Source organism: Bombina bombina, chromosome 2, assembly GCF_027579735.1.
Source record: "Bombina bombina isolate aBomBom1 chromosome 2, aBomBom1.pri, whole genome shotgun sequence".
NCBI lineage: Eukaryota > Metazoa > Chordata > Amphibia > Anura > Bombinatoridae > Bombina > Bombina bombina.
The window spans coordinates 825180744-825204562 of NC_069500.1; the positions used below are offsets into that span (position 1 = coordinate 825180744).

The 23819-nt window shown below is 34.1% G+C and overlaps 1 protein-coding gene across 1 annotated transcript in view; it reads right to left on the reverse strand.

Annotated features, from left to right (window-relative positions):
- Window positions 1-4211: 4211 nt before the first annotated feature.
- Window positions 4212-23819, reverse strand: part of ONECUT3 (one cut homeobox 3) — a 144111-nt gene continuing 124503 nt past the window's right edge. The window contains exon 2 of the mRNA XM_053700724.1: window positions 4212-4504. Within this exon, the coding sequence (XP_053556699.1) occupies window positions 4212-4504 (293 nt within the window). The remainder of the gene's footprint in view (window positions 4505-23819) is intronic.

The window sequence follows — 23819 nt, forward strand, 5'->3', positions numbered from 1 at the left end:
TGGCCAGTGAGGCATGAATATAAATTAGTCTCCTGCTTTTACTGTTATCCTTTTATAGTCAACAGCAAATTGGGAAGGTTGGGAATATATGATGATAAGCATAGAAATGGTCATGAGTAACTATGATTTTAATATTGGTTGTTGATGCACTTTTTTAAAATGAAACTTGATAGTGCTATATTTTAGACATTTAGGGCTCCCCTTTGTAACACAAGCGCACGCTAATGTGCGCTGGTATTACAAGTTAAGAGCGATGAGAACGCAACCTCATGTTTTCACTGCTAGGAAGCATTGCGCTCACGCTTCCATATGCTCCAATGGGAGCCTCGTTCTGATGTCATCAGAGACAGCACAGAGCCTAAGCACAGCGATTGCAGAATTTTAAAATATATATGAATATGCTTATATACATATATATTTATGTGTCAATGTGTATATACACATATTAGCACATAAATATATAAGCATATATATATATATTTACTGGGAATACACAGTTCCCATAGACCGCAATGTAAAGGCACTTTTCAGTGCCGTTTTTTTCTAACACCCCACACCTGCCAATTTTAAAGTCCCAAAACTGCTTAGTGCAGTTCTTTTTTTATTAAAATAAAATGCTACAATGCTTTTTAGTGCCGTTTTTTTCTAACACCCCACACCCGCCAACTTTAAAGCCCCAAAACTGCCTAGTACAGTTGTTTTATATTTTTAAAAAATGCTACATTTTTTTTAATAAAAAACTATAATGCCCTCTATTTTGAGGGCAGTTGGGGCACTTTTAGAAAATTAACCAGAGATCTAATCTCTGGTTAATTTTCTGAGCACTAATTGCTACCACTGGTAATGGCTGGTTATTTATCATGCGCCTGCAAAAGGTCAATTTTGCCTGTATTCGGGAGTGCGATAAGTTAGAGTTCCACTTGTAATCTAGCCCTTAAGGTTTTATCACAAGGACCAACTCCTTCATTTGACCATTAAATTTAGATGTGGGTGTTTTAACATGTCCCCCATTTTATATTATCTTGTTATGAAATCTGAAATATATTGTTTTAATTATCAAAGTTAAATAAAACTCAAATTTGCAATGCACAGTACTGTTTTTCAAAATAGATTAGATGCATTTTTATAATATGTATGTGTTTGCAATTTTTTTCCTCTTAATTTATCACAACTTTTATGATAACATTCTGCATGAAACCCACTAAGTACTGATAAGGCTGTAGGGCTCTTGTATGAGCATTCTCCTCCCACACAGGTCCTAGTGACAAAATCCTTGTAGCAAATCATGCCCAGGAGGAAAATGCATGTGTACCACTGTGGCTGAGTCTATAAAGAAACATTTAAAACAATTACTACTTACTAAATTTAAAAAGTCCCGCTGTGCATTGGAAATTCAACTTTTATATCCCTTTAAGATCTCCTAGTTTTTATTTTTGTTTCAAGTAATTAAAAATCCTACTTCCTCATGTGGACATTCAAAAGGGGTTTTATATAGCTATTTGATGATTGTCACCTTTTAAAAATACAGGAAAATGGATAATTACAACAGTAATCTTCAGAACCATGACTATAAGGAGGATAAATAAATATTAGGATTAGATAATACCTCATAAAGTACATGCTCCTATATAAATATTCTACACAGTGAAGGAAAACAGAAATTTAAAGTATGAAGCTAAAATTCAAAATTGATACAAAAAATCTATCATCTTTTGAATGATGTATGCATGGGTATGTTTATGATTTTTCTTCTGTTAAACTATTAGATGCTTTGTTTAGCACACGCATATATATATTTTAGGTTTCTTTTGTCTACAAATAATGACTAAAAATCTTTTTAAAAAGCTACATTTATGGTTTGCTGAGCTGGTGAGATTGATTAAAAAGGAGTGCACTATGGGTGATAGACCTTTTCAAACCTAAGATTGTGCTCTGTTTGCAAGACTCTGATATATCCACCAAAAAAAAAAATCTCCTAAGTAGTATGTGGGCTACAGAAAATGTAGTGAAAAAAGAAAAAAGATTTAGATTGTTTACTATAAAATGGGACACCAGAACAGACTAACTAGATAGTTATTTTGTTTTTAGAATTTTGTATAAACTTTATCGACAGCTAATTACATCTAACATAAAGGTTGCGGAAAAGTGCATTTCAGCACAGACCAGGCAAGTGGGAACAAAATCTTTGGTATCAGGAGTGATTTTTCAATCACAAATTGAAAATTCAAGTGAGGTAGCCTTTTCCATGAGGTTCTCACTAGAAATGTCATTTTTTTTTTTCTTTTTTTCTCTTTTAGTTTTTCTACACCTAACTCAGTGTAGAAGCAAAACATTAGTGGCTTGCCCAAGTTAGCAATATATTAACTTCTTGATTGACAAATCCTTCATAGCTTTATTATCAAGGTAGCAATGTTATTATGAAATGAGGAGAAATTCCTTAAAGGGAAATATGTTTCTCTATCTTAATTTCTTTTCTTTACTTTCATCTTTTTTTTTGGCAAAAAAAACAGCATTTGGATTCCAATCTTCATTTCTTTGTAGTAAAGATATCACTTATCTCATCGCTTCATCAGCCCCTTCTTAGTCTGGAATAATTTTTCAACTCTCAAGGGCAACAAGCAAACTTTAGTGCATACTCAAGTCTACTTTTTTAAATAAGGTGTTTTTTTTCCTCATTCTATTTATTAATATTTATTTTCATGAAAATGACTACTTGTTGAGCATTCATTTTTTTCTTAATATAAACTGCAGAGAAGCCATTTTGAAAACACACAATTGACATGGTACTATATATATGTTTTTTGTTTTGTTTGTTTTTTTAATTACCCGCATCATTTTGTAGAGTCCGTTCATGTCTTATTTTTATTTTAAGACCTGCTTAATCTCACCATTGTAGAGGTATAAATGCTCTACTTTATACAACCATGGTGTAGCCTTTGGTCTCAAGGGAAGTTTGAAGAACTGTCTCCTTAAGGACTGGAGAGGCCTGCAGAGCTCTCCAAATCTAAAGAGGACTAAATAAGTTACTAGTCTTTCCTTGCAACACATCACCATAAGGAGACCAAGTGGAAAATTACATTTATCTTTGGTATAGTACCATCTCTCATGGATAGCATTAAGGCAGTTGTTATTGGCACATAAAATTACCATCATCTGGAACTGAAATCCACCCGTTTTTTTTCTTTGTTTCTTTCTTTTATGGTTTCAAATCAGATCTGTTTTGTCTTTTATTATTATATTAGTATTTTCATGATTTTTTCTTTTCTTTCTTTCTTTTTTTTTAAATTTCAGATGTAAAAAAAATGATAAAATAAGATCCATTGAAGAAAAAACTGTTGATTTTCCCATATGATGATAAGGGCTGGGTATCTTGGACATTTTGTTTTTCCTTTGGGCCTGCTGCTATTGAAGGTTAAAATAAGTTATATCAACTTTAATCTGTCTGAGAGGCTTATTCCCAAAAAGGCAAATAATGGCAAGTCATTGAGAGGACAGAGGGAAGATAACTGGTCTCTTTCCATAAAATGTGCTTAAAGGATCTCTATTTTTTGGAAGTCAAATACAGATTACAATTCTCCCATAATCTCCTCTGTCCAGCAATACAGAACACAACTGGCCAAGACATTGTCCATTTTGTTTTCCTAATTTGTTTTGGTAAATTTAGCCTCTTTTTGGTACAGACTGTAAGGTTTATGGAACAGCCCTAAAAATGGAACTTACAATAGCAATGTTCTATTTCTCATAAAATAAACATTATTTAAATTAGCTGTTGAAAAAATAATTGGACCTAAAATATTATTTTATGAGTATTTCAATTACTGCAGCTTCTTCTGCTGTTAATCTTTATGCTATGTATAATGTGCGTATGCAAAACTATTACAATTGCATATGCTGGACTCAGTCTATATTTTATGCTATGTATATGCCATCCTAGGCTTCTATAGTGTAAATATTTTGGAATTAAGACTTTGTACTGGCAGTATAAAAGACTGAGACAAAGTATTATTCAATTAATCCTTTTTCGTTGATTGAGACACAGGAAAAAGCAATGTGAAAATTAAAGTTATAGCTCAATGTCTGCTTATTTTCTACAGGCCCCAAGAACTGCCCATTATTACAGTTATTTGTATAGTGTTTCAGTTTTTTTTCCACTCTATTTTGTGATGTTGAAACTGGGATTTTTCTGGAGGATATGAAGAATTGAATTCAGCTCATGCTTTGGAGAAAGTGCTTGTGGATGCTGAAGGAATCCCAGGATTAACTGTTGGCTCTTCTTGCCACCGGTTCATGCACCGCCGACGTGCGTTCATGAAGAAGTTACTGACGGTGTTGAGCTCTAGGCCCAACTGTTGAGAGATTGTGATCTGCATCTCCTTGGAAGGACGTTTGTTCTCCTTAAAGATGGCAATCAGGGTGCGTCGTTGAAGATCTGTGAATACTAGCCTCTGCTTCTTGGGCTGAAGGTTGCGGTCTTTTTGCTGTTCTTGCTCTTTGCGTTTACAAGCTAAAATGAAAAAAAAAAGTAATGCAATTATAAAAACAATAGTAATAAAATGTATTTTTGTATTTATAAAGGGAGTTGTTAAGAGATTAAATTAGAAAAATACAGTAATAAAATATGTGGATTATGCATTAGACATTCTTGAGGAATAATTAATTATTTTTCAGTGCATAGAAAGGAACTGTTTAGGTAACTTACTATTATCATCCAAATTTTCCTTCCAAAAACGGATATCACATAAGATTTTGTAAAGTAACAGATTCTAAGAAAAAAGGTTAAGTTTTTTATGGATAACCAGAGATCTATTTATTTACTTTAGCATTGGTCTTTCCTACCTCTAACAGAAAGTAATTAATATATCTGTGTCATGTTAAAAAAAAAATTTAGTTTTCTTACCTTCTACAACTCAATTGTAAGCTCATATGGTTGGTTTTGTATTTGCCCTAATGTTACAGTTTTGTTGGAATACCAAGTTAACCTTCTACTCACAATGGAAATTTCTATTAAAATTATGTTACCAGTCGTTAAATATTTCAAAATGATTAATGAATTACTTTAGCATGCACATTTCAGCAATAGCATACATTGATTTTACAGTTCACATAAAACTACATTTGGTCATTGCAGAAACGAAAATATTATGCCAACATCTGAACTGGTCTTAACTACAGTATCAACTCTTTAGCTTCCAGAAATAGATGCACAGAATTTCTGTCAATCTAAGTTCAATTAGAGAAATTAAGTTGTAGGGTAAAGATGATACTTCAGAACAGCCCCCATTGTCTGTAGCCCGAATCAGATGCCACAGCCCTTGTCAGTCATATGCTGACCAGATCTCACAATAGGCTCTGAAGTGCCTATGTTTGGAAATATTTTACTGCTCAGACAATTAAAATACCAGACTGTACACCTAGCAACATTAAATATAATGAGTTTGCATATTTATTTAAAAAAACTGAGTTGTTATTGAATATTGAACATTTTAGGAACCAAAATGCTTTCAGTATTTACTACATAAGAAAACATATGCTGAGCATTTCTTGGCTGCTATCAAATTTCATGTTTGCATATGGACATAAAAAAAGAAGATTTTAGTTGTAAAAAAAAAAAAAAGAAAGGTTCATTTGACGATCAGTCATTGTTTCTGCTTTTTGCTGACACTGCACAAACTACTTCTTCCTCGATCCGTCTAATTACAGCTGCATACAAAGAAAATCAATCTCATCTTCAGTCAGATATACTTACAGCTGGATTTGAGGCCTAAAGTGTACATATTGTTGCATCTTAGCGCACCCCATGTGAATCTGACCAAATACATTGCTCAATAAAATAGTAACTAAAATTGTTCATGGTCAATGATATTATTTAGAGAATTATATATTTTGTGCCATTTGTTTTACTAATTAAACTGCACAAAAATATTAACTAACTATTGCAAATAATTTCAAATTTAGCATATTTACTAAGGCAAATTTTAATCTATAGGGTGAAACCACAGAAGGCAAATAACCACGAACATCAATCATTTCCTCATAACATAGTCCATCAATAACTGTAACTAATATAATTTTCAGGTAAAAGCTGTCATTATTCTTGAGCATTGATGTTCAAAAAATTATTTTGAGGGAACAAAATATATAAATACAAATTATAAAAAATAGTCAATAAAAAAATATACAACACCTTTTTGGGCACTAATTTCAGTAAATAGCAAAGAAAAAATCATAATATAATGAATGCTAAATGCTAAAAAATTAATGTAAATCAAGAAAAAAATATTTTTGTTTCTATATTTTTTCTTAATGTTTTGCATTCCTACTATAAAGGAATAGGAATTTGAAAACAATTATATTTAATTGAAGTATTAATATTCCTTCTGTTTACTTTGTTATTAAATAAATATTTTTTATTTATATATATATATATATATATATATAATATATATATATGTATATATGTATAAAATAGATAGATATATTTATGTTTAAATAATTTTTTACATAGTTATAAATCTTAAATGGATGATCAATTTATTTTCGTAGTCCAGATAATTAGATAGTAATAATATATTACAGTTGCAAAAATAGCAACACCAAAAATAAGATTCAAAATTAAGATTTAAAATTGGTTTAATCACAAACAAATTTCTAATGAAGAGTTTGTTTTGTTAGCAAATTTCACTGGAATCTGACAGATACGGGTGTTTCTGTATGTGATGTTATACATTGTAAAGCAGGTCTGCAAAAGAGCTTGCCAAGTGGTGGGATATTATAGGAGATTGAGCAGCTTTCTGTTGAACTGTGGGTTCTAGGCTGTAGGATCATTTACATAGTTTGCCACTAAATACATTTGACCTGTGTCTATGATAGACTAACGCTCTACTTGTCTTTGTGAATTTGTTCTAAAATGCAAAGCTGTAAACTAAATTAACAAATGGCTATTAATGTAAGGGATATAGTACAATGTTGCTTAATTATTAATTAATTAATATCACATGTTCTAATCCTACACATTTAATATTTCTTGTTTTAAATGTTATTAGTAATGTACCAGCATTCGGCATGAAGTATCCTTACATGGAAATTCACTACTCATTTTCTGCATTATTAAAGGACAAATGAATAAGCAATGAAGATAATTTGAGTAGAGGGTTGCATGTGAACACAATAATTCTGTGTCCATAATGAACTCTAGGGTAGATTTATCAAGTAACAGATGCTGCAATCTTCCCCCATAGTTTCCGGTTCCCCTGAAACTGAAGTTAAGAAGCAGCGGTCTTAAGACTGCTGTTCCTTAACTCGTCCGCCACCTCTGGTTGACTCCCCCTGCTAGCAGCCAATTGGCCCCTGTGAATGTGCAGGGGGCGGTATTGCACAAACATTTCATAAGACAGCGTATGCTGTCGGCATTTATCGATGTGACATGATCGGCTACAGTGGATAATGTCCGCCCGCACAATAATAAATCGGCCTCTATGTGTCTACTATTCTGTTTGAGGTTATTATGAAATATACTTATCAATAGTCTGAATGGCTCAAAACATGAGTATCTTCTTGATTTCTTAAAGTTTTCAAGTTGAAATCCAACTTAAGGAAGTTAATATTTTGTTTTCATAGTTCCATTAGAGCTAACACAAAAAAAACAACAACTAAAACTTGCAAACAGACTTGCTGAGGTTGTATTATCTTAGTATTATCTTAGCTTAAAGTGACATTATACATTGGACTTTTCTTTGCATAAATGTTTTGTAGATTATGTATTTGTATAGCCCATCTGGGTGTGTTTTTTAAAAAAATGTATAGTTTTGCTTATTTTTAAATAACATTGTGCTCATTTTCAGACTCCTAACCAAGCCCCAAAGTTTTAGATGTATACAGATGTCAGACTGCTTCTGTTTGTATAATGGGTCTTTACATATGCAGGGGAGGGGAGGAGGTTCTGCTATCAGCCCCTTCAGTGGGTGTCCCAGGCTTAACTCATTAACAGTGTTAAATTGTGAGCTTCTAAGTGAGTTTTTAAAAGTTTTTACACTGGAATATTATATCAGTATCTGTGCATATTATTCTCTATAGTAGTGTCTATTACATGCAGCTAAATGAAAATTGGTGTATACTGCACCTTTAAGTATAGAGACATTTTAGTTAGTGTAACCTTAAACAATTATGGCGATTATAATAGGACAACAAATATGCTCCTAATAAGTTTTAAAAATATTATTTCGACTTGTCATTTTGTTATCAAAATTTGCTTAGTTTTGGAGTCCAGGTACTTTAGAAGCCCATTGATTATGTGTATCCTATATTTTTTGCTATGGCCAGTTAGGGGCAAGTATAAAAGAGCCCCTGCACTGATCAAGCATTTATTTTGTAGAATGTTGAAGGGTCTGTGGGCAGTGGAAAAAAACATTTTTTTACAGCTAATTTACAATATAAGATGAAACATATTTTCTTCATTCCTATAGTATTCTCTGTTGAAGAGAAACTTAGATAGGTGTCCGAAGGACTACATATCAGGAAATTGATCTGCCATCTAGTGCTCTTACAAATTAATAACATTATTGTAAAACTTCTACCATATATTGCTCTAGTCCCATGCTCCTGAGCTTAAATGCTCTATCTGAATCATGAAATAAATTTTGGGTTTCATGTCCCTTTAATTTAATTTTCTGAGCTAAGTGAAGTGGTAGACAATTTATTTCATATTTTAGTTTTTATTAATAATAATATATTTTTTTATTAATTTTAATTGTAAATATATCATTATAAGGTTGTTTTGTTGCCAACACATGTAAAATGGCTGAGTTAACAAGACAATGTTAAACCCATTTGATGATATTATCTGAAGTGGCTTTTGTTCCTTAAAATTGCTATGAAAAGGACCACTATGGTACGGCATAACTCTGACTTCCTCCAGAAACACAAGTCATCATGGGTTCATGATAATTTAGTACCTTTTGCTCTTGATGATCCCGAGTGTGTCAGACAAGTGTCTGACCCTTCAGCTTCGCCAACAAAAGGATTTTTTCCCATAGACCATCACACAATCTTGTGTTTATTCAAGAGCTCTTCACAATGAAAGTCAACGAGTCTCAACAATAGTGTGTCACTTCCCAATATTAAGGAGATAATGGTGCTAACGCCCCTATGTACAAGTGATACCACCCATGGAGAGATCTATGGACCATTTAAAGACGACCTGATGGCTTTATGTATCCTTTCATTTTGATTTTCAGTGTCATTATAATTATTATATTCACAAACCCTCCTTCTTCTTTCACTGTTTTCTGAACCTTGGCAATATTCCTCTTCCATCTCTCTGTAATATAACCTGCAATTTTCCACACATTTCAGTTAAATGCAAGTGATTTGCTGAAATCACAAAGCCTTGCCACACGCTCTCAAAGATTGCCTGCTGTCCATAAGTGGATGGTTTAACCATTACAGTCTGTTTAGAAGTGAATATACACAAAGAGGTGTTTTCCTATAAATGACTCAAACCAGCCCTTCATTTCTTTGCTTTTTAAATATATTGATTTTGTTTTTATTTCTCAATTGCTGAGGGTTGACTCCTATATTTATTATGTGCAAATGTTGCTGGTTTTGGTATGTAGTTTGGAAAAAGGATTATAAATGAACACGTATGAAGTGTAAAGGATTACATGCAGTTATTTTTTTGTTTTTCTCACAGTTATTTTCATACCTATGAAAGAAAATGTGCTAAAGAAAACAAAATACATTTTGTATTGTATTTTCCCACTTGAAAAAAAATTGTTTTCAACCTTTTACTTCAAACCATCTGATTTATTAGAAATAGTACCCTTTATCACAAATGGCTGGTGTAAATTTAAATTAGTTTTCTTTAAAGTACAATATTTTTTTGGTGAATCTCCTACTAAGATATAGTTCCAAAATATAGGAGTTATACTGACATTTTCCAGTTTAGAATTATGCCATATTAGATTAATATTGTACAGTGGTCATATTTTGCCACAGATTATTTATGGATGAAAAGAGCACTTCATTTCTTTAATGATTTCTTATTTCTTATGTTCACCTAAGTAGCTACTACCTAGGGTCAAGAATAGCAATGTGCTACCAGTAAAATGAGCTGCTGTTTGGTAGCTACCCAAATATGCCTCTTCTCATTGGCTCACTAGATGTGTTTAAGTAGAAGTGCATTGCTGTTCTGGAAATAACTTTAACTTTGCATTTTACCCCTTTGTTTAATTTAGGTCGTGATCACAATCTTTTTGATATCTGCTCATGATAACAAGTTTTTGGCTTTGGGCAATATTGAAAGTATGCTTTTCAAGTAATAACGATCCAAAATGGATTTGGCTGCTAAAAGCCTACATATATGAATGAATTTTAACCAGATAAGTTCCCAAAAACATATTTTTGGTTGTTAAATACTTCTCACCAGGAGTGAAACTGATAACCCAACTTCAAATGAGATGTACAATTGCTGTTTCAAACCTCTTAAAGGGACAGTTTACTGTAAAACTGTTTTCCCCTTAATATGTTTCTAATGACTTGTTATACCAGCTGCAGAATATAAACTGTATGGGAAATTGCTCCTCTAGGTATATTTTTTATATAACATAGCTGTTTCTGTTAATTAAAACCCCAACCCAATGAAATGGGCTGCATTTGCTGCAAGAGCAGGCCTTATTATCATCTTATCTCAATTTATACAGCAAGCCCAATACTTAGAGAGAACAATAAAACATGAAGAATTTAGTATCTCTTTGTCAAACCCTCATGGGGGGCATGGTTTTATTAAAATGTTCTTGTTTACATAACATTTCTATAGCCATTAGAAATAAGGATTTTAGTTTTCAGTATAGATGAGGATTCAAACTGCAAGAACAGATATTTCAAATGAAAAAACAAAAGTAAAGGAGTTTTTTTTAAAACAGTGTAATACCCTCAAGCAGATAAAATGGATCACAGTACACTTGTCCTTTAAGGTGATATTACAGTTGTTTTGAATCAAACCCTTTGTACAGTGTGTAAGGGAAATACTCATTTACAGTGTGATATTTACCTTTGTAATCGGAGTCCATCCTGATAACTGGTAAACAATATGAATGTAATTTGTATATAGGCATGATGGGTATACTGGGTATGTTTTACAATTTGGCAAGATTTACATAATAAATCAAGAACAAAGGGAATTAGTTTATATTAGAATAAAGTGACCACAACTGATCTAATCTTCTAGAACAGGATTTTAACAGCTCTCACTCTGAAAATTGTGACACCACTAAGTTATGAAGTTTTAAATATAGTCCAAAGATGCAGTTCTCACTGTACAGGTAACGTTTTTCAAAATCTTACTCTCATTGTACAGAACAATGTTTATTTTGCCATATTTCTATAACTATAAAAAAATAGTGACACAAGGTTCTGGATATTATAAATTCAAAACAAAATCTTTGCACCTTGTCATTTTATCAAAACCATGTGCAAAAGATCAATGCAAAAGAACATCTTGTATCTTCATTTTAAAGTTCTGACTGTACCTTCAGACAGTGTCACACAGACTTTTAGCAATAAAATTAAAACTGAGCTAGTTAATAAAGGTGATAATACATAGGATTAAATATAATCAGCTGTTGTCATGGTAATGTGTCTCGTCACTTTAGCTTTCAGCACAAATTTGTATTTTGGAAAAGCACAGTTAATGTGATTTGCTGCTGAAATGTTGCTCTTCAAATCTTACAATTTTCAACTGCTGCATTTTAAATGTTGCAGTTAATATGTCACAGTATTTATTATGTTGCAGTCAAAATGCGGGGTCATATTAAATGTGGCAAATTCATGCTATTTTTTTTGTAGTGGCCCTCTCTGGCAGTCACTGGGTTAACCCTCTTTATAACCTAACCCTAACCTATGGCATTTCAAATGCCAACCTTTTAATTGTGACATTTAGAATGTTAGATCATTTTAAATCCCTAAGTTTCAATAGCACAATGAATATTGCCTGTTAGTTGCCATATATTATATGAAATATAATCACCTAAAAAAAAACAGACAGCCAATCCTGTAGTGCGGATATACAATGAATTATTAAAGTAGGCGGGAATCTGTAGCAATCTACCTATTGACACCACAGATATTTGATATATGACAATTTAATGTATTATTTCATTTCATTAGATATATAAATATTTTATTTGTCTTTAATTATACAAATTGTCTGCAAACTGGAACTACATCAGATCATTTAATTTGATTTCTTAGTCTGAATATAGGAACTGAAGAACAAAAAAGATGACAGTAAAAGTGAGTTAAACAATGAATGTCAGAATACTGCATATTGTTCTTTTTTTCATTCTCTATACTGTTCCTTTGTCCTGTTCATGGACCAATACAGTGTCTCTCTCTCTCTCTAGAGGCTGCTTTCTATTGATGGCAGAGAATTTGCCTGCAATGCAATTGTGGCGTCTTTTTAAAGATCAGTTTTATCGACAAACTCATGGTCCCAGCCAGCCATGCGTGTGAAGATAGATTTTTCTGTCCCACTCAAGTGGTCCGTTTACAAAAGTTCTCAGATTTCTACTGGGTACGGCTCTGGCTCTATGACACTACTCATCATGTGCAGACAAGCCTGAGATCTAATAGAGTGTTCTCTATTCACCCAGCACATGTCTTTCATGCTCTGTATGCAAGACTTTCCAGTCAACCTTCTTTAGGAAAATCAATAGCTCAGTTCTTAAGTCAGCAGTTTATAAGCATTCCTGGTATATATATATATATATATATATATATATATATATATATATATATATATATATATAGTAAATAAATACAATAAGCATATACAAAAGCTTTATTAGATATTTACATAGCAAATCACTCCTTAATTATTACATAAGTTAAAGGTACATTAAACAATAAATAAATCATACTTGAATTATGTATTTAGAGCAAAGATTAGACTGAGAATAATTTGTACATGTATTTTTTAAAATTATATTAGTTGTTTAAATATTGAAAAAATAAGGGTAAAGTTAATGTCCATAAAGCAGTGGGTGCCACCATATTGTAACCTAGGTTACCTTTTTTGCTGAGGCCAATTAGGAATGGTTATAAATGGCTTGTTAGAGTGTGCAACCAATCACAGTGTGGAATATAGCTGTCTCTGCACCTCCATGTTTAACATAAATTAGAAAGCCCACAATATTCAAAGTGAAATTACAGAAAGGGAGAACAAAATAAATAATGAAAGTATATTGCAAAGTTCTTTTACTACATGTAATTAAACAACTTATATTAATATCTTGAGATGTTTAATGTCCCTTTAAAAACAATGTACATATCACAAGATTCCTCTGCTTCTTCTCTTAATGGGACAGTTTAGTGTAATATATTTTTCCTCTTAATGTGTTCCCAATTACCAGCTGAAGGTGATTCAATATATTGTAAATTGCTTCTTTGGGTTATTTTTTGTATTTGAAATAGTTTTTCTTGCTCTTTGAAACCACCACCCACTGTTCTCAAGAACATTCACATTAAAACGAGCTTAATTTGCAGAAAAAGAGAATCTCCTTATCTTATATAAATCTCTTTACCCAAAGACAATACTTAGGTGTTTTCAAAGTGTTTCTTTCAGTGAACAAAACCAGCTATTTCAATTGCAAAATTAAATATAAAGGAGCAATTTCTTAATACAAATATATCAGTATGAGGCACTTCAACTTTCCAAAATCTTGTGAACACCAACAAATAAAACTTATCACTCAATGGAGGAAATGGTATCTTGTTCACGTGTCTGACTTATATCAACAGAATTCGCTTCAGCTGGGTGATCCAATACCAGAAGGGCGCAACCTTTTGCCACCTTGGTTTCAATTTGAACGGCTTAGACTAAATAAATTTCTCACTAGCTGGGGCTTTCCAACCACGAACCTGAGACAACGTTCTGTCTGGGAGGGGAGGTAGCAGTCGGGTTTAGTCCAGATTCGACCCCTCTCTGTCCATTATAACCTAATCATGAAAAATGCGGTTGCTGGAGAGATCTGGCAGCTCAAGGCCTGGGCTCAATACCTAAAATGTATTATCTCTGACGAGACCTGGGCACATGCCTTTTCACTCACCAAGAATACACTTCACTGCGTGAATTCAGTAAAACTATACGTCATAACAGCCTGATGAAACGGCTCTGTGTAGCCGAGAAACGCGTTGCTTTGATGCTTTGTTTTTAAAACATTTTAATAAAATTGTTTTAATTTACTTTGCTGGAGTTTGCTCCCTCCTCTTTCCAGCAGTTGACTGGGCTATATGGCTTTCGGCAATTGGGAGCTTTAAATACTGTTTATCGCTATTCACCTGTCCCTCTGCCAGTGTACGGACATCGGCATATGAAGAGAAGGGTGTGTGAGTATCCAGTGATCCTGATTGGCCATACGGAACCTGGTCCGGCTTGAGGTTCAGCTGCTGCCTTTGTGAGTCTTCCGGGCGACGTTGAGGTCCCGGCCTGCGTTGCTAGGCACGTCTTAGTGCCGCTCGGCTTGTGAGTATCAGTATCCTCCTTACCTACTTGTTTCTCAGGGTTTTAGTGTTATTTCCCTATTGGTGCCTTCCTGTTTCCCTACTGCACGTCAAAATATCACTTAGATGGCACTTCACTCCCCTAAGGCTATCACAGATGTCCTCAACTCATTCTCCGTTGTGCTAGAGAAATTGTGGGCAAGTTGGAAACGTCTTACACACCTGGTGGGCTTGTCCGAAGATAGATGGACTGTGGGAGGAGGTGTTCCAGCTATGTAGATCTGTAGGTATTCAACTCCCTAGAGATTTTAAAGTTTCTCTCCTCCATATCTTTCCTATGAAGATGTCTAGGCCTATGAAACAACTAGCTATTTTCATATTTGCAGCAACCAAGATCTCGATTGCTAGATGCTGGAGACAACAAGAACCTCCCCCTATGATAACTATTAGGAAAACCATGGAGACATTTGGCTCCATGGAACGTGGTTTCTACCAACACCTGAACAAACTGGACTACTACTGGAAGATTTGGGACACTTGGCTCCACAGATAAAAGCCCTCACATAGACAACGATACCCCCCATAGATCTAGCTCTGGAGATCCATACACCCCTCACTTGAGCAACCGTATAGATTGAGTAGAAGTATGCACCTTCTCCCCTACCTTCGCAACCATTCTTTATCCGTCCTCTCTTTCATCCTTTCTCCTCTTTTCTTCTCTCTCTACCTGCCTGACCGTGACTAGATAATTGAAGCCCCTGCAGCTGGATACAGCCCATTCCAGTTGGACTCCTCCCAGTCATTTTCTAGATTCTAACTTGTTTCATGTTACTTGTTCCCTCGGAGGTCCACTGTATATCAGGTTAAAGTAATTGCTGCATAGATTGCAATCGCACCTCTCAGGCCAGGTCGCATAGCACAGAATCATTCTAGTTATACTAAACCCATTTGAACACAGTCCAGATGGAAAATGAGGTATCTAAGGCTTTAGCAAATTGTTAATGTCTTACTGTTTAGATTTTCAAAGAATTATTTGATGATCACTGTTCATTTTGCCTTTTTTGAATTCATATCAAGCACATGTCATTAAGTTGTTCTTCCGTCCCCCTTCTGTAACGAAATGGGACGTACGTCTTTTCTAGATGCTTGTATGTTTATCATTCATACCTCAACAAAAACTTTATTTATAAAAATATATAATTTAAAAGAAGTCACTGGGAATTGCTAAACTTCAACTTCTCTTTGCTATGTAGGCAATAAATTAGTAAACATCTGGTATGTCTACATTTGGATTGGGTAAACATGTTTTTGAAAGATTTTTGCAGACTAAAAAAGTATATAAAAAATAAAAAAAGCAGCCAGCAGGCATAGAGAATATTATACATTAGCTAATGTGTTATTACTGATTACTGTCTTGTGTGTTTTATTGCAGTTTTGTTTATATTCCTAGCAAGATCAGTTCATAAGATAAGTACAATTAACCCTTCCCTATGTTTGTGTGTCAATTAATGAAAACACTTTATTACAATAACAGAAAAAAATTGATTTATGATGTTTTAACATTTTTAGAATACTAGGCAAAACAATTGTGTTTGCTTTAATGTTAGGATTGACATTTACTTTAAAGGATCATTAACCCCTTAGTGACTACAGCACTTTTCAATTTTCTTACCATTTGGGACCAGGGCTTTTTTTACATTTCTGCGGTGTTTGTGTTTAGCTGTAATTTTCCTCTTACTCATTTACTGTACCCACACATATTATATACCGTTTTTCTCGCCATTAAATGGACTTTCTAAAGATGCCATATTTTCATCATATCTTATAATTTATTATTAAAAAAGTATAAATATGATGAAAAAATTGAAATAAACACACCTTTTCTAACTTTGACCCCCAAAATCTGTTACACTTCTATAACCACCAAAAAACACCAATGCTAAATAGTTTCTAAATTTTGTCCTGAGTTTAGAAATACCCAATGTTTACATGTTCTTTGCTTTTTTTGCAAGTTATAGGGCAATAAGTACAAGTAGCACTTTGCTATTTGCAACCCATAGTTTTTATTTTTTTCAAAATTAGCGCTAGTTACGTTCGGGCACTGATATCTGTCAGGAATCCCTGAATAACCCTTGACATGTATATATTTTTTTAGTAGACAACCCAAAGTATTGATCTAGGCCCATTTTGGTATATTTCATGCCACCATTTCACAGCCAAATGAGATCAAATAAAAAAAAATTGTTCACTTTTTCACAAACCTTAGGTTTCTCACTGAAATTATTTACAAACAGCTTGTGCAATTATGGCACACATTGTTGTAAATGCTTCTCTGGGATCCCCTTTGTTCATAAATAGCAGACATATATGGCTTTGGCATTGCTTTTTGGCAATTAGAAGGCCGCTAAATGCTGCTGCGCAGAACACTTGTATTATGCCCAGCAGTGAAGGGGTTAATTACGTAGCTTGTAGGGTTAATTTTAGCTTTAGTGTAGTGTAGTAGACAACCCAAAGTATTGATCTAGGCCCATTTTGGTATATTTCATGCCACCATTTTACTGTCAAATGTGACCAAATATCCCCTTTGTTCAGAAATAGCAGACATATATGGCTTTGGCATTGCTTTTTGGTAATTAGAATGCTACTAAATGCAGCACACTTGTATTTTGTCCAGCAGTGAAGGGGTTAATTAGGTAGCTTGTAGGGTTAATTTTAGCTTTAGTGTAGTGATCAGCCTTCCACCTGACACATTTCACAATTGTCACCGCCATCTTAAGTACTGGCAGAAAGTCTGCCAGTACTAAAATAAAAGGCTTTTTTTTCATATATATTCTGCAGTGTAGGATCCCCCCTAAGCTCCCAACCTCCCTGATCCCCCCAAACAGCTCTCTAACCCTCCCCCTCTACCTATTTGTCGTCATCTTGGGTACTGACAGCTTTTACAGTAGAGCATGCGCTCACACCGCACATTTGAGCATGCGTGCGTGCTTCCGCCCCTCGTGTAGCTCCCCCTACCAGCACTCTCGGATCCGGAACTCATCTGCAGCAATGGGCCGCCCACCCGCCTCACTCGTATCCCTTCCATGCCACCAACAATCGGCACCATCGCTGGCCTATGGAGAGGGGGCCACAAAAAAAGGGTATTGCACGATGCCTCAACATTGAGGCATCGCTGCAATACCCTGAAAGCATCTGGAAGTGCTGGAAGCGATCCTGATCACTTCCAGCCGCTTTCATGTTATTGCAGTGATGCCTCGATGTTGAGGCATCCTGCAATAACATTTTTTAACCATCCGATGTTTTATATTTAAAAATTAAAAAAAATACCAAATTGTATGGCAAACTGGGTACTGGCAGACAGCTGCCAGTACCCAAGATGGCGGACAATAAGGTAGAGGAGGAGGGTTAGAAAGAGGTTTAGAAAGCTGTTTGGGCTGGGGATCAGGGAGGTTGGGGGCTAAGGGGGATCCTACACAGCAGAATATGATTTAAAAAAAACAAAAAAACAACAACAAACAAACAAAAAAAAACCCACCTTTTATTTTACTACTGGCAGACTTTCTGCCAGTACTTAAGATGGCGGGGACAATTGTGGGGTGGGGGAAGGAATAGAGCTGTTTGATAAGGGATCAGGGGGTGGGATGTGTCAGGTGGGAGGCTGATCTCTACACTAAAGCTAAAATTACCCCTACAAGCTCCCTACAAGCTACCTAATTAACCCCTTCACTGCTGGGCATAATACAAGTGTGGTGTGCAAATGTAATTGCACAAGCTGTTTGTGAATAATTTCAGTGAGAAACCTAAAGTTGTGAAAAATTTAACGTTTTTTTTTATTTGATCGCATTTGGTAGTGAAATGGTGGCATGATAGCAAGGGAACAAATAAAAATTGTTAATCAGAGTAAATTAGAAAGTTGCTTAAAATTTCATGTTCTTTTTGTATCATGAAAGAAAAAAATTGGGTTTAGTATCCCTTTAAATACAGTAGAATTGCACAATCAACAGATGCATTGCAAAATGTAATGAAATAGCCTTTATTCAGATTTTCAAATGAGTAGTAGATTTTTTTTCTGAAACATTTCAAAATTTCTTCCATTCCCTGTCCCCTGTATAATGTGATAGCCTTCAGCAAATCACATACTCATATGTGTATGCACTGTGAACTATTGCACGTGCTCAGTGGGAGCTGGGACCTCGGAAAGTGTGCATATAAAAAGACAATTTGATAATATAAGTAAATACGATTTATTGTGTTATAATATTGTGCTCTATCTGAATCATGAGAGCAAAATGTTGACCTTAGTGTCCTTTTAAGAGTGTGAGATTGTCAGCCAAAAAAAACCTGTGAAAAGCCTTTGGCCTCTAGTTATCAATGTCTGTCGGACCTGATCCGACAGACATTGCTGAATTGCACCAGCAGCTCACAAGAGCTGCTGGTGCAACGCCGCCCCCTGCAGACTCGCGGCCAATCGGCCGCCAGCAGGGGGGTGTCAATCAACCCGATCGTACTCGATCGGGTTGAATTGCGGCGATGTCTGTCTGCTCAGAGCAGGCGGACAGGTTATGGAGCAGCGGCTCGCCAGAAACACGGGGGCATCAAGCTCCATTCGGAGCTTGATACATATGCCCCTTTATAGCCTATAAGAAACAGGCAAAATTTGTTTTCTTATTGTTAACTCTGTTGAGATAGATAAATCCAAAGATCATGAGAAAAGTGTTTGGATTGTGATGTTTTTCAATGCAAATTATCTGATGGGGTTTTGTAATAGAGCCAGTATTTAAAATAAATACATTTTTTTTTTAAAAAACAGCATTGAATGATATACATATCTCACTAATGATGTTTTGTGTGTGCATATACAGTATATATATATGTGTGTGTGTGTATATACATGTAATGTGTGTGTGTGTATATATATATGTGTGTGTGTATATACATGTAATGTGTGTGTGTGTATATATATATGTGTGTGTGTATATACATGTAATGTGTGTGTGTGTATATATATATGTGTGTGTGTATATACATGTAATGTGTGTGTGTGTATATATATATGTGTGTGTGTATATACATGTAATGTGTGTGTGTGTATATATATATGTGTGTGTGTATATACATGTAATGTGTGTGTGTGTATATATATATGTGTGTGTGTATATACATGTAATGTGTGTGTGTGTATATATATATGTGTGTGTGTATATACATGTAATGTGTGTGTGTGTATATATATATGTGTGTGTGTATATACATGTAATGTGTGTGTGTGTATATATATATATGTTTGTCAGTATACCTGTGTCACTGCAAGCTTCTTTTTCAATGACTAGTTTTGTCCTGCCCTGCTATCCTACTAGTTTCAAAACATATATAATGTTAAATAGTGCTACTTTATATGCATTATAGAAATGTGTTGAGTTTAATGTCCCATTAAAAGAGATCTTCTAATAGACTGGAATATAGAAGAGAGATTATAGTCACAAATTCAATAGCTTTGTGGCAAAATTTTCAGGGATATGAAACCCAAACATTTTCTCTTGTGAAAAGAGACAGATCAGACCATTTAAAAAAAGTTTCCAATTTACTTCTATTATATAATTTGCTTTGTTCCCATGATATACTGTGTTGAAGAAATACCTAGGTAGCATTTGGAGCACTACATGACAGGAAATAGTGCTGCCATATAGTGCTCTTACAAATGTTTAACATTCTTTCAAAACTGCTGCCATATACTGCCCCAGAAATGGGCTGGCTACTAAGCATACATCCCTGGTTTTCAACAAAAAGATACCATGAAAACAAAGAAAAAAATAGTAATAGAATAAATTAGAAAGTTGTTTAAAATAACATGCTCTATCTGAATCATGAAAATCATCATTTTTAGGTTTCACTCCAGTGATCAGCCCATTGTGTCTTCAGATCCAAAAACATTGATCATTTCCTCCATTAGCCTAATTATAATCTTCCATATTACTGAAATATTGCATTAAAGGGACACTGTAACCAAAATTTTTCTTTCGTGATTCAGATTGAGCATGAAATTTTAAGCAACTTTCTAATTTACTCCTATTATCAAATTTTCTTCATTCTCTTGGTATCTTTATTTGAAATGCAAGAATGTAAGTTTAGATGCCAGACCATTTTTGGTGAACAACCTGGGTTGTCCTTTCTGATTGGTGGATAAATTCATCCACCAATAAAAAAGTGCTGTCCAGAGTACTGAAACCAAAAAAAGCTTAGATGCCTTCTTTTTCAAATAATGATAGCAAGAGAATGAAGAAAAATTGAAAATAGGAGTAAATTAGAAAGTTGCTTAAAATTGCATGCTCTTTCTGAATTACAAAATAAAAAATTTGGGTTCAGTGTCCCTTTAAGCAGCCACATTTGTACACTAAAATATGGAAACTTTGTTTTCCACTGAGGTTTGGTGAGACACAGCTCAGCCATCTCATTGGGCACATATTTTTTTAAAAAAGTATGTGATTTCTTTATTGATAATATATTTATTTAATATGCATTGTATTTTATTAAAATTGGACTAATATTAGGGCTGTTTCCTTTAATTTATTTGTAATATTGTATTTTGTTCTTGAATGTTTATAAGTTCAGTAGAGTAAAATATATTAGTATATTAGACAATATGTTAGACCTAACAAAATTGCCCATTCTATATCATAGCAGACATATGTAACTGTACATATACACACAAGCCTCCATGTGCTTAACTCAGCTTATCCAGTTCAAATATGGTTAAGGGGAACTTAAAATTTGATTACCATTCTGTTTCAGGTGGCCAATTCGAAATTATCACAATCTATAGAGCAATTGTGGAAAGGGTGTACTATTGAAATGTCATCAATAAAATGACAACTGCTTTAAAATGGCAGAGTTTAAACAGTGAACTGGTAAAATGGTTGCCCTATGTTTAGTTTGGACCCAGAATTATGGTTTGCGTCAGAAACGTTTGCCATTTTAAAAACTCTTTAAAAATAACAGAGATAAATTCAGTACAACTGCATAATCAACAAATACTTACTTTGAAAATTTTAAATTAGTAGATTTTTTCCATCAAATTTCAAAGTTAATTTTCCCTCCCCCTGTATCATATGACAGCCATTAGCCAATCACATATTGCATATAAGTACTCTTTATAATGTGCACTCTTGACCATGCTCAGTAGGAGCTGGGGCCTCGGAAAGCGTGAATATTAAAATATTGTGCACATTTTGGTAACTTGGACGTTTTTAAAAATGTATGCTCTATCCGAATCGTGAGATTTTAATTCTGCCTTTAAACAGCGTTATAATTTCCGCATATGTTTCATATTATAAATGCCTTACAGTGTATTCACAATTAATGTTTCCAAATCTATTAAAGGAAAAAAAGTCATTTGTTTTCAAGAGCTAGTTAAAGACATATGTAAGTAAAAAATAACTTTTTATTAATTAGATGGAGCTTAGAGTTTAAAACATTCAGGTTTACCTCTATTAGTAAAGGTTCCTCTTTAATGTGGTATCCTAGGTTGAACTTGGCCCCTGTTATTAAAGGCTAGTGAGGTAGACTCGGAGAGTGTATAATGTAGTAGCAGTATGCACTGTAGCATGTTATACAGACAGTCTGCAGCTGGTAATTCTGAGTACAGAACTTTCTACACCTCAATGAGCTCTAAACATGTCCAGAGATATTCACCTTTAAGAATCCTCTTATTTCACATAAAACAATGTAGGCAACTGCCCAGGGGTGTCTGGTTTTAGTGCCTTATAGGCTGATCATGTGTCTAATCTTTACTATAAACTTAATATATTTGTACTTCTGCTCTCTGTATACTTGGATGCCTAGCACAACAAAGAGAACAAAATGTATTGCTCCTCTTCGATTGATCTATCTTTCTACGTATGGAAATTTCCATAAGTCCCGGAATATTAAGAAACTTTAGGAGATAAGGAGGAAATCGTGCGTTAGCAAGATTGACTGGACAAACAACTTTTTCCCCCTTATTGGCATTATATTTTCCAACTCCATGATGGACAGATGGATAGACAGACAGAGAGGCAGGCAGACAGACAGAGAGAGACAGACAGACAGACAGACAGACAGACAAATAGACAGCTAAACAAACAGACAGACAGACAGACAGATAGATAGATAGATAGATAGATAGATAGATAGATAGATAGATAGATAGATAGAGAGCAAGAGAGAAAAAGGAAATAAAAATAAAGATTTGTGGGCTTGAAATAGAAGACACAAGTTGGTTAAGGAGTCAGGGGGAGCATATAGCTGACCTGTGCCAAGGGCTGGGAGTGCTATAAAATGCATCTCATCTCCCTAATTACTTCTAGACATCTAAGGCTTTTTAAAAGTCATAAGCCTTGTCTTTTTACTCTCACAGGTTTACAAACTTGACAGCTCTGTTTGTTCCAGCATAATATACACAAGTCATTTCATCAAGGTTTTATAACCATACAGCTCTCCCATCCACTTACATTTATATAAATTGTCTTCCAGCCTTCATCAGGTCAGTGTCTGCCAAACCCCTTTCAAATTTTAAACCTGTTTGGTGTAATATAAAGAAACAGTGTTTTAAATCTTCATTTTGCCTGATTTAAAAAAACTGTGCTGAGTGTTAAGCAATCAGCAGAAAGTATCATCCTGAGTAGGAAAAATCCAATAAATATAGCTGGCAAAAATAAATTAAAAAATATCCTATTTAAATGGTTGTGTCAAAAGATGAAAATATAATTTCACTCTGGGAATAAATAAGCATGCTTAATTATGTAAATTATGTATTGGAAAATGTGGAACTGTTTTTTCTGTTCATTGGTGCTTACAGCCACACAAAAATATCTAGACATGCCAAATGTTAGCTCCCAGGATGTAATTTGGTGGCCCTGATTTATGTTATGTGTTTTCTTATTTGCATATGTCTGACTAGAATATCAATAAAACAGTGTATGCAATACTGAAATTATGTTTTAGATATTCTCAGTTTTAGTTTTATAGAATCTGTTCCATATTGTCAGATCAGTAGATTATGCTATCACATAAACTGTATATAATAATATTAAAACATAATATTCTTTTGAAAGGACTCTCATCCCTTATTCTATAACCTTATTGTTGAATTGCTATATTATACAGCCTGCTATTTTTGGACACTACTGGTGTAATACACAGTTGCCCTGCTGAGTTTATACACTGTCCTTTTTTTAAAAACCTATTTTTATATAATTATGGAATTACTGATTCTCTTGATAAGGTTTAACCCCTTAGGTGCCATAAAGTTCTTTTTTTTTTTTTTTTTTTTTATAGGAGAAAGAAAA